General features: G+C 39.5%; 2 protein-coding genes across 7 annotated transcripts in view; both read right to left on the bottom strand.

The window, feature by feature from the left end:
- Window positions 1-14,541, bottom strand: part of LOC111329299 (short transient receptor potential channel 4) — a 60,446-nt gene that overhangs the window by 29,287 nt on the left and 16,618 nt on the right. The window lies entirely within an intron of this gene.
- LOC148733198 (short transient receptor potential channel 4-like) lies at window positions 276-14,017 on the bottom strand. 3 transcript variants are annotated; one of them, XM_088758954.1, is made up of 8 exons: window positions 13,860-14,017; window positions 9,041-9,126; window positions 5,894-6,654; window positions 5,162-5,549; window positions 3,768-4,239; window positions 3,265-3,463; window positions 2,616-2,795; window positions 276-1,017 (listed from the first exon to the last, which is right to left on the bottom strand). In XM_088758954.1, exons 2-8 carry the CDS (start codon window positions 9,066-9,068, stop codon window positions 889-891), a joined length of 2,157 nt encoding a protein of 718 aa, XP_088615080.1. In that variant the 5' UTR covers window positions 9,069-9,126; window positions 13,860-14,017; the 3' UTR covers window positions 276-888. The 3 variants fall into 3 exon arrangements, with proteins under 3 accessions (XP_088615080.1, XP_088615082.1, XP_088615081.1); XM_088758956.1 differs by having other exon boundaries at window positions 276-1,014; XM_088758955.1 differs by lacking the exon at window positions 13,860-14,017 and adding an exon at window positions 11,385-11,541.

The following is a 14,541-nucleotide window of genomic DNA, read 5'->3' as shown; positions in this document are numbered from 1 at the left end:
TTGTTGTTTGATTTATCATCTACGGGTTTATATCGAATTAATTTGATGGCCTGCTCCCAGTTGGCTTGTTAGCTCAATTGGTAGAGCGCTGCACTAGTATCGCAGAGGTCAGTGGTTCGAATCCCGTACAGGCCTGAAATTTTTTTCAGGTCTGATTTTCACTAAGAATTGACTCTATGTTATGCTAATATTTGCCTAAACCGGAAGTTGTTTAAGCATTAACAAAAGTCAAAATTGTCTCAGTCTGACGAATAACTAAAGCGGCACTTGTAAACAATACTAAAATCCCTTTATTAGCCACGTGGTCTTAAGAATGTGAGCGTTTGTGATAAACTTCCACAAGGCTGTTGCTCGGTTAGCGTTAATCCTCTCGGCCTGTTTCAGTTAACCTTCCACTTTTCCATTTAAAGCAGATTTATATTCCTAATTAAACTTATTATTGCCCACCGTGTTATCTTCGCTCCTGGTAAAAATATTAACATAAAGAGTGTTTCCTGGTCTACTGCATTGGTGTTGATTTCAGACGCTACGTTCGAGTACGCAACTTTCATGGAGATAAAAACCTTATATCGAATGTAAATACAAGACGTAACTGGGAAAGCGAGGAACATATACCTAACAAAGATTCCTTCGACAACTTTTAAGGCGGTCAGACTAAACTGTTTGTCATTTTGGTCAAACTTCGTTTCCATGCCGCTTTTGTCAGCAGAATTGGACAATGGATAACTTAAAAGGCCTTCTAATTTCAATGAGAAGGAGAATAAAAATGTTGAATCTAAACCGATATGTGAGAATGACTTACACGGCAAAGTCTTGCTAAATTAATATTATAATATCAGAAACCTTAGTTAAAAAATCATTTTGATTGCTATACACTTGTGTGGAATGTCATTTTGTTATTTGCTTGGGATCCATTGACCTCTTCACGGGCCGGCTTGTCCTCTCAACACAGTCCTCAGGTAAGAAGTTCTTTTTCAGATACCTTGCAACTGAATATTTCATAGCTTGCATGCGCTTCTGAAAAGAAAGAAAGAGAGAGAGAAAGAACAAAAAACAGTTCAAGCACAGTTCGTTTGTGGCCATCTAAAGGCGAAATTAGGATTGCAACTTTCTTCTTTTATATTTCTCTTTCACTAGGAAGGTGACTTTATTACTTGGAAAACGCAAAGTAGGAACGCGAGCGATACACTTACAGTCACCAATGTCATTATTTTTTTCTCTGCAGCTATTGCACTATATCACATGAAATTACTGAATAACTACCTCTCGTTTATTGAGCAGAAGGAAGTTTGTACTTTAAGTTACAGATCGAGTTTTTTTTTTTACTAATGCGTGGCCCAGGCGCGAAGCATTGAAGCAAAAAGTCGAAAGGGAAAAAATTAATACGTAACCGAGATTACAAGACTGAATGTGGCTGTCCAACATATGCATGTCTGACGAGTTTATAAGAGCTAACCGCCTCCCGGTTAGCTCAATGGATAGAGCGCTGGACTGTTGTGCGGGAGGTCGAGGGTTCGAGCCCCGGCTGGACCAACACTCAAGTCTTAAAATAATTGAGAAGAATATGCTACCTTTCTATAACATCAAGAAATGGTTAGATATTCTAGTCTTCTCGGATAGGGACGAACAAATGGAAGTCCCGTATCCTACAGGGTTAGGGGTAGGAGACGTTAACTTCCCACGCACGAGATTACTGTGTGATGGATGTCCTTCCCTAGCGGGATGGGAGGGTAACAGAACCCCCTTTGATACCAGTGTTTACTACGCTGAAGGGGCTATCCTGTATAAATATAATTTGGATATATCAACAAAGTTGAAATGGTAAATTGGCTAATGTAATGATTACAAAAGCTGACGTTTCGAGCGTTAGCCCTTCGTCGGAGCGAAGGGCTAACGCTCGAAGGGCGACGAAGGGCTAACGCTCGAAACGTCAGCTTTTGTAATCATTACGGTGGCCAATTTACCATTTCAACTTTGTTGATATATCCAAATTATTTCGTTACTCCCACCGACGCAGCCCCAAACAGTTTCTTTCGAAACTATCAGCCTTTATTCATCTGTATAAATATAGATGTCTACTCTACTCTATGGGATGGGATGGGTGGGTTAGGATTGATTGTAAAGCGCTGTTGATCTGTCATTGCAAATAGCGCTCTATAAGTGATAAACTGTAATTGTAAATTGTAATTGTAATAATTTGGTAACAAACAAGGAGGTGCTTTGAAAACGAATTCATCTTTAAAATTTTCCGGGCCGCAGGTGAAAACGAGCGCGAGTCATAGCAGGATAGATGATGGTATAGCGACATTCGACAGACAAACAACCCTCTTTCAAAATTCTTGCAATTATGGGCTTGCAGAAACAGGAAGACCCAAGACAAAAGCAATGAGCATGATGGTTACTGAGAAACTGGAAACTTAGAATCAAAACCATGATGGTACTAAAGCATTTCTTATAACGGCTAAACAATAATTAATCATCAACGAGTTTTGTGGGATAGTCTTGGAGAGAGATTATGTTTACAGCGTTATGTTCACTCAATTCCTTGATGATCTTAAACCAGATTCTATAAATTGTTTAGCTCTTTTGGTTGGTAAACAAACAGACAGTCTTACCTCACGATAGCGTGACTGTTTTTCCTTCTTCCGACATTTACGGAACCAATAAAATGGGATGTAAAAGAGTGACAAAGAATAATATACAAGGTTGAAAGGTACAGGTATGGAGTTTCCCTCGTTCATGTAGTCCAGCCAAATTTGAGTAGATGTAAATTTCCACTCTACTTCACCCTTCGACTGAAAAAAAAAGGTCACGTCAAAATAATATATTAACGAAATGCAATCAACACGCTAATGACTAGATTTGCTCACAAGTCGCGCTTTTAAGCGCGTAGCGCGAGCGCGAAGCGCGAGCCGAGTAGCGAGCGCGAGTCGAGCTGAGCGAGCGGTAACGAGTCCTACCACACCAGAACAGAAAACCAAGCGAACGACTTTGAGAAAGTCTAGCTAATGAAAGCCATTTCAAACCAAGTCTTAACGGTGTATTGTTTACATCGCAGTCTTAGGAGGGTATAAAATGCACAGTGCAAATCTAACAAATTAGAGCTTCCAAAGATTAGGAGACCGTTCAGGACACGTTTTAGAAAGGACTGGAAAAGTTTTAATGCGGCTAACTCTGTCTCCACTTGCCATGATATTTTCTTGCCTTGAAATGGTTATAGGTCTCTTATTTTTCGACTGGCTGAACATGCTCGCAAACACTTACCGCAATCCTTTCATATGAGTTGTTCATCATGGCGATCAGCATGTTTAAAGCAACTATACTGACACAAACTACGTATGCTATCAAGAAAATGCGACCAAAAACAGATATAAGAGAAAATGCAGGATCATCTACGAGTATTTTGTCCTCATCCACGTTGCCAAATAACAGCCAAATTAGCCCATAGGCTGTTAAGTCATGCCTAAAAGACAAAGCGAAAAAAAGTATTTATTAGCGGAAGAGTTTAATATATGCTTACATTGCTCTACGTTAAATGAGGATCATCTCTTATAAGATGTACCACATATACGTTTCTAGGGTCACGGATTTTATACTACAGTCCCTTTTATCTGCACTGCCTTAGCCCATCTATCCTTTAATCATTTCATCCAAGGCGTCGACTGTCTATCTGTCTCTTGCTCTATCTACCTTCTTACATTAGTCTTTCTTTTGTCTGTCTCTCTTTCTCAACTTTCGTGATTCTACCACGGAGAAAAATTACTAACTTGGCATAAGGATGATCTTCCGCGTAGGTACTGTTGCCAAGTTCTCGGCTTAGTTTCACTTGCGAGGAGACATAATAGGCGTACACTTTTATCACACCGGCAGCAAAAGCGAGGAAGAGCATAATAAAGATCAAAAGAAACCTCATGACATCCTTCACCATTCTGAACAGGGACAACTGCAAGCGGCCAAGAGTTGAGTTGGTCTGAAACACGTAGGTAAAATGGAAGAATTCCATCACAGTGGCCGTTGCGTACAAGACATCAGCCACAGTAAATATTACTTTTCTTGGTTCCCATTCTCCATAAATCTGCCATGCAATCAGCCACACCGAGTAAGACACCAAGAAAGTTGAGAGGGTCACCACATGCATCACGTTCCACCATTTTGAGAAGTAGAAGGTGGTTCCTTGCTTATAAGCTCCGACGATATCTCGTAAGGAAAGGCCAAGGACAAAGACAAGAACGGCATAATCTGAAAATGGGTTATAATAATAACCTTTATTTTAAGAGGGTGACACCGATTACTTTGAAAGTATTCTTCCTAGTGGCCCTCTAAAACACCCACCCATCCCACCCCAGGGGAGGACATCCATCACACAGTAATCTCATGTGTGGGAAATTAACGTCTCCTACCCCAACCCTGCGGGAGATGGGACCTCCATTTTTACGTCCCTATTCGAGAAGACTAGAATATCTAACCATTTCTTGATGTTATAGAAAGGTAGCAAATTCTTCTCAATTATTTTAAGACCGTGGATGTTGTTCCGGCTGGGCTCGAACCCTCGACCTCCCGCACAACAGTCCAGTGCTCTATAATAACCTCAGTAGGTGTTGTATAACGGTACTTTCAGTGTTCCCGAAGGATGAGTTAACTAAATAACCACAAACACAGCGATTAAACATCTGCACATGTGCCGACGTTGCAATAACCAAGTGACGTGACAAAATGACCAAGTTGTCGCACACGCGTTACAAAAATCAGACCAGCCAATAAGTCACGGTCTATTAAAAGCGTATAAATTTTTTGGTGAATCATAATACAAAATGGTAAATCACCAGGAGACTCGTATTTGATTAAGGTTTGTGTTCGAACAAACTTGATTTTTCCTCCTCCTAAACTTTAATTCCTTTTACAGATCTCTATGAAAGTTTCAATTTTTTCGCTTATTTTGCGAGAAAGTGGCTGTTTGTAATGTTTTTGAAATTTTGGGCGTGAAGTTGGCGAGCGTCCGACCGAAATTGACCCCCTCGCGCATGCCTGACGTATGAAGCTGTCTTACATGAATATGCTTACTTTTAAAATGTATTATGGTAGAGATACGAATGATCTTCTAGCTGAGATACATGACTTAAACCATTGTCCAACTTACAATTGTGGCAGACTGACGACTTACCAAGCGTGTCAAGTCCTGCTTCACTGTAGTATTCAACTTCGTTACCCATAGTTGACCAGAATAAAAGGCAAAGGAGGATGATATAAGACATCGTGTGGTTCACGAACTTAGAGAAGGGAGATTCATAGAGGGAATGAACCCATTCAAAAACTTCTTGAACACATCTTTGGCAGTGATTATTGCTCAAGAAGCACGCACTGTTGGACTTGCTAGGGCAAACCTTTCCAATAAGGCGTAATAGAATGTAGATGGGGGCAATGATCGTCGAGAGAAGAAAATGAACGAACCATCGAATGATTTTTTCCACCCAGCTTTTACTTTTCCAATCTGGCCATCCTTCGAAAGTTACCAGGTTAAGAATGAATTGACAACTAGGACCTGCCACGAACTGCAAATATTACAATAAATTAGTGAACATTTACGGAGCAATAGGGAACATAATTTTTTTTTACCAACTTTCAGGTCTTTTGCTTTATCTTCTTAGCATGTAAGAAAATTGTTCGCTTTTTAGTTTTACAAAGGTTTGCTTCGCCGATGCCGCATCAGAAGGAGCTAGTTGTCTTTAACTTCGGCGGATTAGGATCAAATCGAACTAATTCTAAGGAATCTCGTACTTTTCAGCTGAAATATCAGTTTTATTGCACGTTGTGAAGTCTCTTTTTACGGGCTTGAGGACTTCCGGATCCCTCATTATTACACGTAGTCTTATGAAAAAGCTGATAAAAAACATACCTTCTTTCTTCCCTTGTTGGCAGCGATCTTCAGAAGGCTTAGGCTTTGTTTGTGTTTCATGACTCGTCGCGGTTTGTGTGTCGTGACTCGTCGCGGTTTCTCATCTAGTACAGAATCGTCTCCCTCGGCATTCATGATCTCGTAAAACTCATCCAAGGTACTTTCTTCAAGAACATCAGTAGCAAATGTTTCGTACGCCTTAACTGATGATTTATATACATCTTGCTCGTGCCAGGCTATTTTCTCCAACTGGTAAGAATCCTCTAGAGCATTTTCAATGACATCTTCAACATCTTCATTCTTGTCCGTGTGGCAGCTCCTCCAAAGCCATTCCACACCAATGAACAGCGGGTTAGAGAGTATTTTTATCCATCTTCGTTTCCTTGCGATGTTTTTCCGATCATCCTCTGCATCTGACCTGACCACACTGCACGATTTTCGGCCGGACCTGCAAAAAACTCTAAATGATTTAGAATTTTCGGGGCTGTTCTTCTCCAGGTTGGCGATGTCTTGGAATGAACATATCTTGGGAATAATAGAATGATCCTTTTCAACCAGTTTCCACACTTCTAAAGCGTTCTTTTCTTCCAAGGCTCCGAGGAGCTTCTCAGCCAACTGATCCTCTGCACTGGTTGCCTTTTCGTCCTCCTTGATGTTCCGCAATAATTCTGTCAGGTCTACGCAACAGTTCAACGTCACCAAAGGAACATCTCCTGTAGAAACCCCCTGCGCCATATTTAAGCTTGTGCAGATCGAAGAGACTGTGAAAAGATATAGGAAGTTTTATTGCCACATTGATGTCTAATGGGAAAGGGAATATGAGGCGGAAACAAAGAACGAAAAAAAAAAAACAGGAAATGTATGCAGTAAGGCAACTAAATCGGCCAACTCTGGGTATACGCCATGGAGAATACAACGGCTGATTATCATTTTCTTCATTATAATAATTCTTTTTGTCATAGGCATGAGCATAATGCACAGAGTTCTAAATGAAGTCAAACCTATAATCTTCAGATAAGTATTTTGAAAGGTCAGGCTCATCTTCAGTTAAATCAAAATCATGTAACGTTAGTTATGAACTCAAGACAATCCTCGATTATTTATTTGTGCTCTGAGGTCATGTAGAGAGCACTTCTTTATCTAAACGACAAGAATGGAGCGTCGAATTTTCTCAAGGTTCCAAACCAAGATGCATTTGGTATTACCTTTATGTATTTATCCACTTTTAGGCGACCAGAACGAATCTCAAACACTCCCTCCTTATCACGATTGATCCGGGTCATTCAGTAACTCGTTTCATTTCCTCTGAACCAGCCTGACCCCTAACGATATCATGTTTTATAACATCGCAGACAGTGCCCGTCGGCAATATGAAGTGAATCCTGCAGTTCTTTGACTAGCTTTGGGCAAGATAAACTCATCTTTCCTGTTAAAGTTTGCCCGATTTGATCCCGCGCAAGTCAAAGAAATGTTATGAGAGAATTTTACAGAGTATTTAGACAATGTTGGTTATTGGGTCGCAATAGCGGTAGAAGAAATTCAAAAGAAAGAAACATATTATTGTACTACAAACATAGTTTGCTTTCTGTCACGGTTCTCGAAATAAACAAATCAGTCTTGTTTCCTAATGAAGCTAAATGCTCGCAGAATCAATACGACCACTACATTCCGGCAATGTGTGGCGTATTTTAGTATTGAGCAACGATGTCGCGATTCCCGCCTTTGGAAAGTTTACTGAATGAACTTAGTTTGTTCGTTGTTTGGAATGAAAAAAAAAAAAAAAAAAGGAAAATTAATCGTTAGCTCGAAGATATGAATGTTGTGTTCTCATGGTAACAATTTCTTACGAGTGAGCACAGGGCCGGAACTCTTGAGATATTTGTTAATTATACTAAATAAACCATTGTCATATGTAGTTCTATCAAGGATTACGATACCGTTCCCTTTGTCGGGTTTCAAAATGACTATGTCCCTGTTCTTTCGGAGATTCCTTAAAATACTGTGTTTTTTCAGATCTGCAGTGGTAGGTCTATACGAGGATATGTAGCAATGGGCAAGATGAGAAAGATCAGCAACTATTTCGCTGGTGTTGGAGGTGTCAATAAGATGTCTTTTCATCATGTGGCTTATCAGTTCACAGGCAGCCCAAGCTCACTACTAGAAAAGTGGACGTGACTCTTACCGTGTTGCGCAACGTTTTATATTTATAAAGGTTTGTAAGGGATGTTATCGGTTTGCCTTAAAAGAGAGAAAAAAATGTCTTGTTTTGAAATAAAATGGGCTTACCTTATTGCCTTGTTGTTTTCTTTGTCGATTCCTTGCGTCTCAGACCATTTTGAAGCGTTTTCGGCGAGTTAGCGCTATGTTGGTGTGCTGTTGAACACCAACATAGCGCTAACTCGCCGGAAACGCTTCAAAATGGTCTGAGACGCAAGGAATCGACAAGGAAAACAACAAGGCAATAAGGTAAGCCCATTTTATTTCAAAACAAGACATTTTTTCTTTTAGCAGTTGAACACCAACATAGCGCTAACTCGCCGAAAACGCTTCAAAATGGTCTGAGACGCTAGGAATCAACAAACAAAACAAAGAGGCAATAAAGTAAGTCCATTTTATTTCAAAACAAGACATTTTTTCCTCTCTTTTAAGGCAAACCGATAACATCCCATACAAACCTTTATAAATATAAAACGTTGCGCAACACGGTAAGAGTCACGTCCGCTTTTCTAGTAGTGAGCTTGGGCTGCCTGTGATCAGTTCGAAGCAAGCAAAAATATCAGTCTTGCTAATGGTAGGAGGATAAATCGAGTGCGTTAGACCAAACTTGAGTGCTTCCGATTGATCTGGGGTGAGGTTGTGACCAGAGAGATTCGTGATGGTTTCTTTCGAAGTGAAGAGATATTGTTCTTCAGCGTCACGTGAAAATAAAATTTACATCCGCTTCTCGATCCTCTATAGATCAGCATCATTAACAATGTTTTCATTTCAACAAAGAAATCTCAGTAAAGAAGCATGTGAATGAATACAGAGTTTCATAATAATCTACGCCTTCGTTAACGTATGAGACCCTGAACATAAATAGTTTTTGCAAATGAAATGTGTGCCACGGATTCATCCGCCTGACCACTGGCAAAAACACATACATACATTTTCCGAATGCGTTAACTGTGTTCATGCTATGGTGGAGAGACACTGATTATACTTGTCATCAACCAGCATACCAAACTTGGTCCCTATATAAAAAGCAGAGTGAAATATAAACTTTGTTAGTTATCCACACGTAAAAATTGTTCTGAGTGTAAATAGTTAACGATCAGCAGGTCTCGCGTGCCATTTCAAAATCTGCGGTTTAGCCTTTTTCTGTTATCCGTCAAAAGATAATTATCCTCTAAGTAATGTATTAACTACGCCACCGCAGCCTGGAAGTTATCGCTTCAATTCAAGTTAAATTCACTTAAATGAAGTCAGGGAAAAACTGCATTCTAGCTAATCGAGGAAGGAGGGGAAAATAGCATCGTAGCTAATCGAGGAAGGAGGGGAAAAAAGCTCAAGCTTTGTTTTATGAGCGCAAGAGAACGGTTTTTAGGGCGTACGGTTCTAATGAGTTGTCGACATCTCGGACGGATCAGCGATCCCTGAATATTTAGACCGCCACCCATTAGACTATGGACTCTAATTCACAGGCACCTTGACTGTCTGTAGTTTGTTAGAACATTATTTACCGATATCATACTTCATTGTGTTGCTTCAAATTTGTCTGTATATTTGCCGAATCAACTCCGAAACATAATGTTTTAGCCTTCCGTTAAAAAAAATTTTTTTGGGCTATTAACCCTGATCATGAAGAGCTCTATAAAGGCGCTGACGCAGATTAGCTTATATTGAAACAATGTATCATTTCCTATCAGAGAGGTGGGAGGTTTCATTATACATTGTGAAAGAGCAGCTTCATAAGAGCTTTTAAAGGCATTGATGCAAATCGCTTGTTAAATCAATGTATCGTTTCCTATCATAGAGGAGGTTCCATTACTTTATAAAAGAACAGCTTCAAAAGAGCTTTTCAAAGAAGCTGATGCAAATTCGCCTATTAAAACAATGTGTCGTTTGTTATCACAGAGGGGGTTCAGTTACATTATTAAAGAGCAGCTTCAAGGTTGTTCTACCACTTCGAATAGGAGTAATCATGAGAATCCATTGCTTTTATAAACAACCAATCAATCACAATTCGCTTATCAAGAAGCCATGATTACGAAAAATTCTAAGGTACGTAGAAATCATCAGAGATACAATCTCGGTTCAAACGCTTAGCCTACTTCATTCAGTGGAGGGTTCCCTTTTCGCCTGTAAAACATCTAAAGACTTATTACAACTTTTTTCTCATGTCTTCTCCTCACGCTTCATGTGAAGACTTTAAACTTCCCTCAAAGGAAGAATTACTCTTCAAAATTAAAGGATTTTTCAGGTGTCTCAAACAAAGAAAGCTGGATAATAATAACATGCAATTGATGATCTATTGGCCTTGAAAGGTGTACGTGCTTGTTAAATTCAGGATGACAGCTTTATATGAATAATTTGAAAATTTTCCATAATTAAATAGTGAGCCTTGTCATCCGGTCACGTACATTTAGTCAGACGGAAGGTGAAGGTCAAACTATACGATAGTATTGGTGCTGTATTATTATCCGTAAACCTTTTGCTAAATACCAATTTGATAATATGGAAAATTAAAATAATTCTGATTATTTATTCCAAACATGTTGTGTGCTCGAATATCCATCAGTATTTAGAGGGATGGTCTTTTTTTTTTTTAAACGCACTCTTCTGTGTGGTTGAGATAATCACCGTCAGATTTACGCATTTCGTCGATTGTGTAAATTATACTTTGTGCCGTGTTGCGCGTAGTCATTTGGTTGGTTGTACAAATTACTCTATCTATTGTACGGACTACCTGCCCTCTGCACCACATTGAAACCCGTGCATAGGCATTTATAGATGATGCTAGTAAAAGTGGCATATTATGCTAGTAGCATTGCTTTTTTTTTGGCCAAATTATGCTAACATTATGCTCTTTTTTCCAAATTATGCCACCGTTTTTTTAAATTATACTCTTTGAAAAAAAGCAAATAAGTCCAAAATATATATTTTTTTAACTAGAAGCCGTTCGTCTACAGGAAAGAAAGGCAACAAATCCACAATGAATTTCAAATAAACATGTGGTTCAGGTTAGACCCGGGTCAGTGCTTCACAGTGAACTACAAATGCTACCAGTTTAACTAAACTTTAAATATCGATTAAGGTCACCAAGTGCTTGGGACTAGAGACAAAAAATTATCAAATAATGGCATCAAAAATGATCTGATAATTATCAAAATGCGCAAATTATTCTAACATTGCTACTTGGCAGAAATTATGCCAGTTTGCTCGAATTATGCCAAAAATTATGCTAGCATAATCTATAAATGCCTACCCGTGCATCGATCCCTTTACTTACAATTGGCGGCTGCGACGGTTTGTAGTGATCGTAAATTTCGTTTCTCGTTGTAATAAGGTCCCGATGGCTTGAATCTTACGTTTTCACTGACGGGATTTGTTAAATTGGCCCGTGTTTTTAATCGTCGAAAGGAAGAATGCGCATGCAGATGATGACGTATTTACCAGCAGCTACTTGGGTGACATAAATTTATCAAAATTAAGCGCCGTAGTTTTTGACCAGCGATCATTTTTCCGCATTGAAAGTCACTTTGCCAGTAGGAGCCTCTTCACGCTTTCGATCACAATGACAGCATAAACAATAGACTTTACACAGCGGAAGTTGAATTCGCGTTCATGATTATCCAAACAATAAATATGTAAACGAAACTAAATTAGCGCAGTTTCTCGACGTAGAGTTCACATATCACTACCGGATAGCTATTAGACTGTGAAACTAAAAAAGGTTTGGTTTTACTTGCCTAACACCCCCGGGATTTTCTTCAGTTTTATCCATTGTTTGTCTCTCAGTGTCTTCCAAAAACTCTTCATCATACGCAATTTGGCATCGGTTGCATTAGAGCCCGCGTAGCAAATTTTTGAATGAGGGCGGGCGAGGAGGGGGGAGGGAGGGCTGAAGACGAAAGCTCAATTTTGAACTAACTAGCTGAGGGAGGGTGAGATATGTTTTGTTTAACACCTTCACGTCACGCAAAATCGTTTCGCATCAAGCCATAGGCTAACAAACTCAACCATTCAATACGCCGTCAGCCCCAACGTTGTTATTTTTCATGTAATTCTAAGCAATTCAATGTTTAGTTAACGCGTTTGGATCTCTGCAAAGCCATTTGACGCAGCGCCACACAGTTTGTGTTTACGCTGAAGCATTCGACGTTTGAATGATCTATTTTACGCACCGCCAGATCGTTTGTGTTTATGCTGTTTCATTCGACTTTTGAAGGATCTATTTCACTCAACGCTACACGAGTACACCGTTTCTGTTTAATCTGAACCATTGCATATTGCGGAGGGGGACAGGGGTGCGGGAGTCTGGGAGAACAGGGGGCTGGAGAGGGCGGAAAGCGAGATCTATGTAAGGGCGAGAGGCAGGAGCAGAAGTTAATTAAACGCTCGGTTGTTGTCCATTACCACTTACTTCCGAGCATCGACTGGTCTACTAATTCTGTTCTCCGTGATACTGAGAAGACATTAAACTTACCTCAACGGAAGAATTACTCTTCAAAATTGGAGAATTTTTCAGGTGTCTCAAATACAGAAAGCTGGACAATAATAACATGCAATAGAGGATTTATTGGCATTGAAAAGTGTAGGTACTTGTAAAATTTCAGGATGATAGCTTTACAGGAATAGTTTAAAAATTCCCATAATTAAATACTGACCCTTGTCATCCGGTCACGTTCATTTAGTTAGACGCAAGGTGAAGGTTAAACTGTACGATACTATTGGTGCTTTATGATTATCCGTTGAACCTTTTGCCAAGTACTAATTTGGTAATATGGAAAATAATAATAAAATAATTCTGATTATTTATTCCAAACATGTCGTGTGCTCGAATATAGAGGGATGGTCTTTTTTTTTTTTAACGCACTCTTCTATGCGGTTGAGATAATCACCGTCAGATTTATGTATTCCGTCGATTGTGTAAATTATACTTTATGCCATGTTCCACGCAGTCATTTGGTCGGTTGTAAAAATTACTCATCTATTGTACGTCTGCCCGCTACATTACATTGAAACCCGTGCATCACACAGGAAAGCTTCTCGAGCGTCTCGTTCGTAGGAGCGTTGACCCAATCGAAAATTACTATCTCAGAGAAAAGGTTTACAAAAAGTCAGACCGTGAGGTTCGTTTCGGATGCAATAAGAAGTGCAAAGATCATTACATTGTCCTCAACTTTGCTTTGATCCTTCAAACTTCAACTCCTCCCACAATCGTATGATGAACATGTACAAATTGAACGTTAAAAAAAAAAAATACAAAACAAACGTATCTGTTGTAGCGACGTACCAAGCTTATACACTTTTCTTTTTATCAGAACCTTTTTTTTCAAGAGCGTTCATGTTGAGATGAACCAAAATTTTAAGAACAAAGTAAGAACATACTCAGTAGGCTGAGAGTCAGTTAGGAGCGGCTCTTTTTTTTAATCTTGATGAGAAGTATAAACTAAGGTAAAAGAAATGTAAAACTGTGGTCTAACAGGACAATGAACCCAAATACTTGGAGAAATTTTTAAAAATTAACTTTGTGGTTATTGCACGATACTTTGCGGAACAACTCGGTTTGTAGTCAAGCTTAGTCTGGTCACGTCCGAATTGATTAATTACCGCACAACTTTAAGACCGTGTTGAGAACGTTTTCAGGCTCAATCGCGGATAAAAGTTTAGCCTCGGTACCAAAATAAGACGTTCTTATGAAAAGAAGGAGAGTGTATACCTTATTCCATTTTCAAGAATATATGTCGATCCCTTCCCTTACCGTGATTGGCGGCTGCAACGGTTTGAAGTGATCGTAAATTTCATTTCATGTTGTAATAAGGTCCCGATGGCTTGAATCTTGCGTTTTCATCGACAGGATTTGATAAATTTGGCCCGTGTTTTCAATCGTCCAAAGGAAGAATGTGCATGCATGCAGTCGATCACGTATTTACCAGCAGATACTTGGGTGACGTGAATCATAAAAAGCGCCGTAGTTTTTGACACGCGATCATTTTTCCGCATTGAAAGTCACTTTGCCAGCATTATTTATCGAAAAATGGCGGGCGCCTCTTCACGTTTTCGATCATAATGACAGCACAAACAATAGACTTTACACAAGAAACCGCTCAGCGGAAGTTGAATTCGCGTTCCTGATAATCCAAATTATACATACATAAACAAAACTATCTTATTGTTTACCAAAACAAGCAAAGCCGCCTAATGGTGGGCTGCGTGTGGTCCAAGGTTAACGACAAGTGACATTAGGGACGAGCGCACATGATCAGGGCAGAGTTAATGAGTAACTAACAGACGCCCTTTATTATTCTTCCATTGGACGGCATGCAGTGGTTATATCATCTATTGCAACCACCCCTATTGTTTTAATTTTTCTCTTCGGGAAGCGAGTGTTCAATTTATCAAGCTACAGGCTGTATTTTTCTCGCTACATTAGTATATAATGT

The sequence above is a fragment of the Stylophora pistillata genome, chromosome 4 (assembly GCF_964205215.1).
Source record: "Stylophora pistillata chromosome 4, jaStyPist1.2, whole genome shotgun sequence".
NCBI classification, from domain to species: domain Eukaryota; kingdom Metazoa; phylum Cnidaria; class Anthozoa; order Scleractinia; family Pocilloporidae; genus Stylophora; species Stylophora pistillata.
This window is presented reverse-complemented; position numbering and strand designations above follow the sequence as displayed.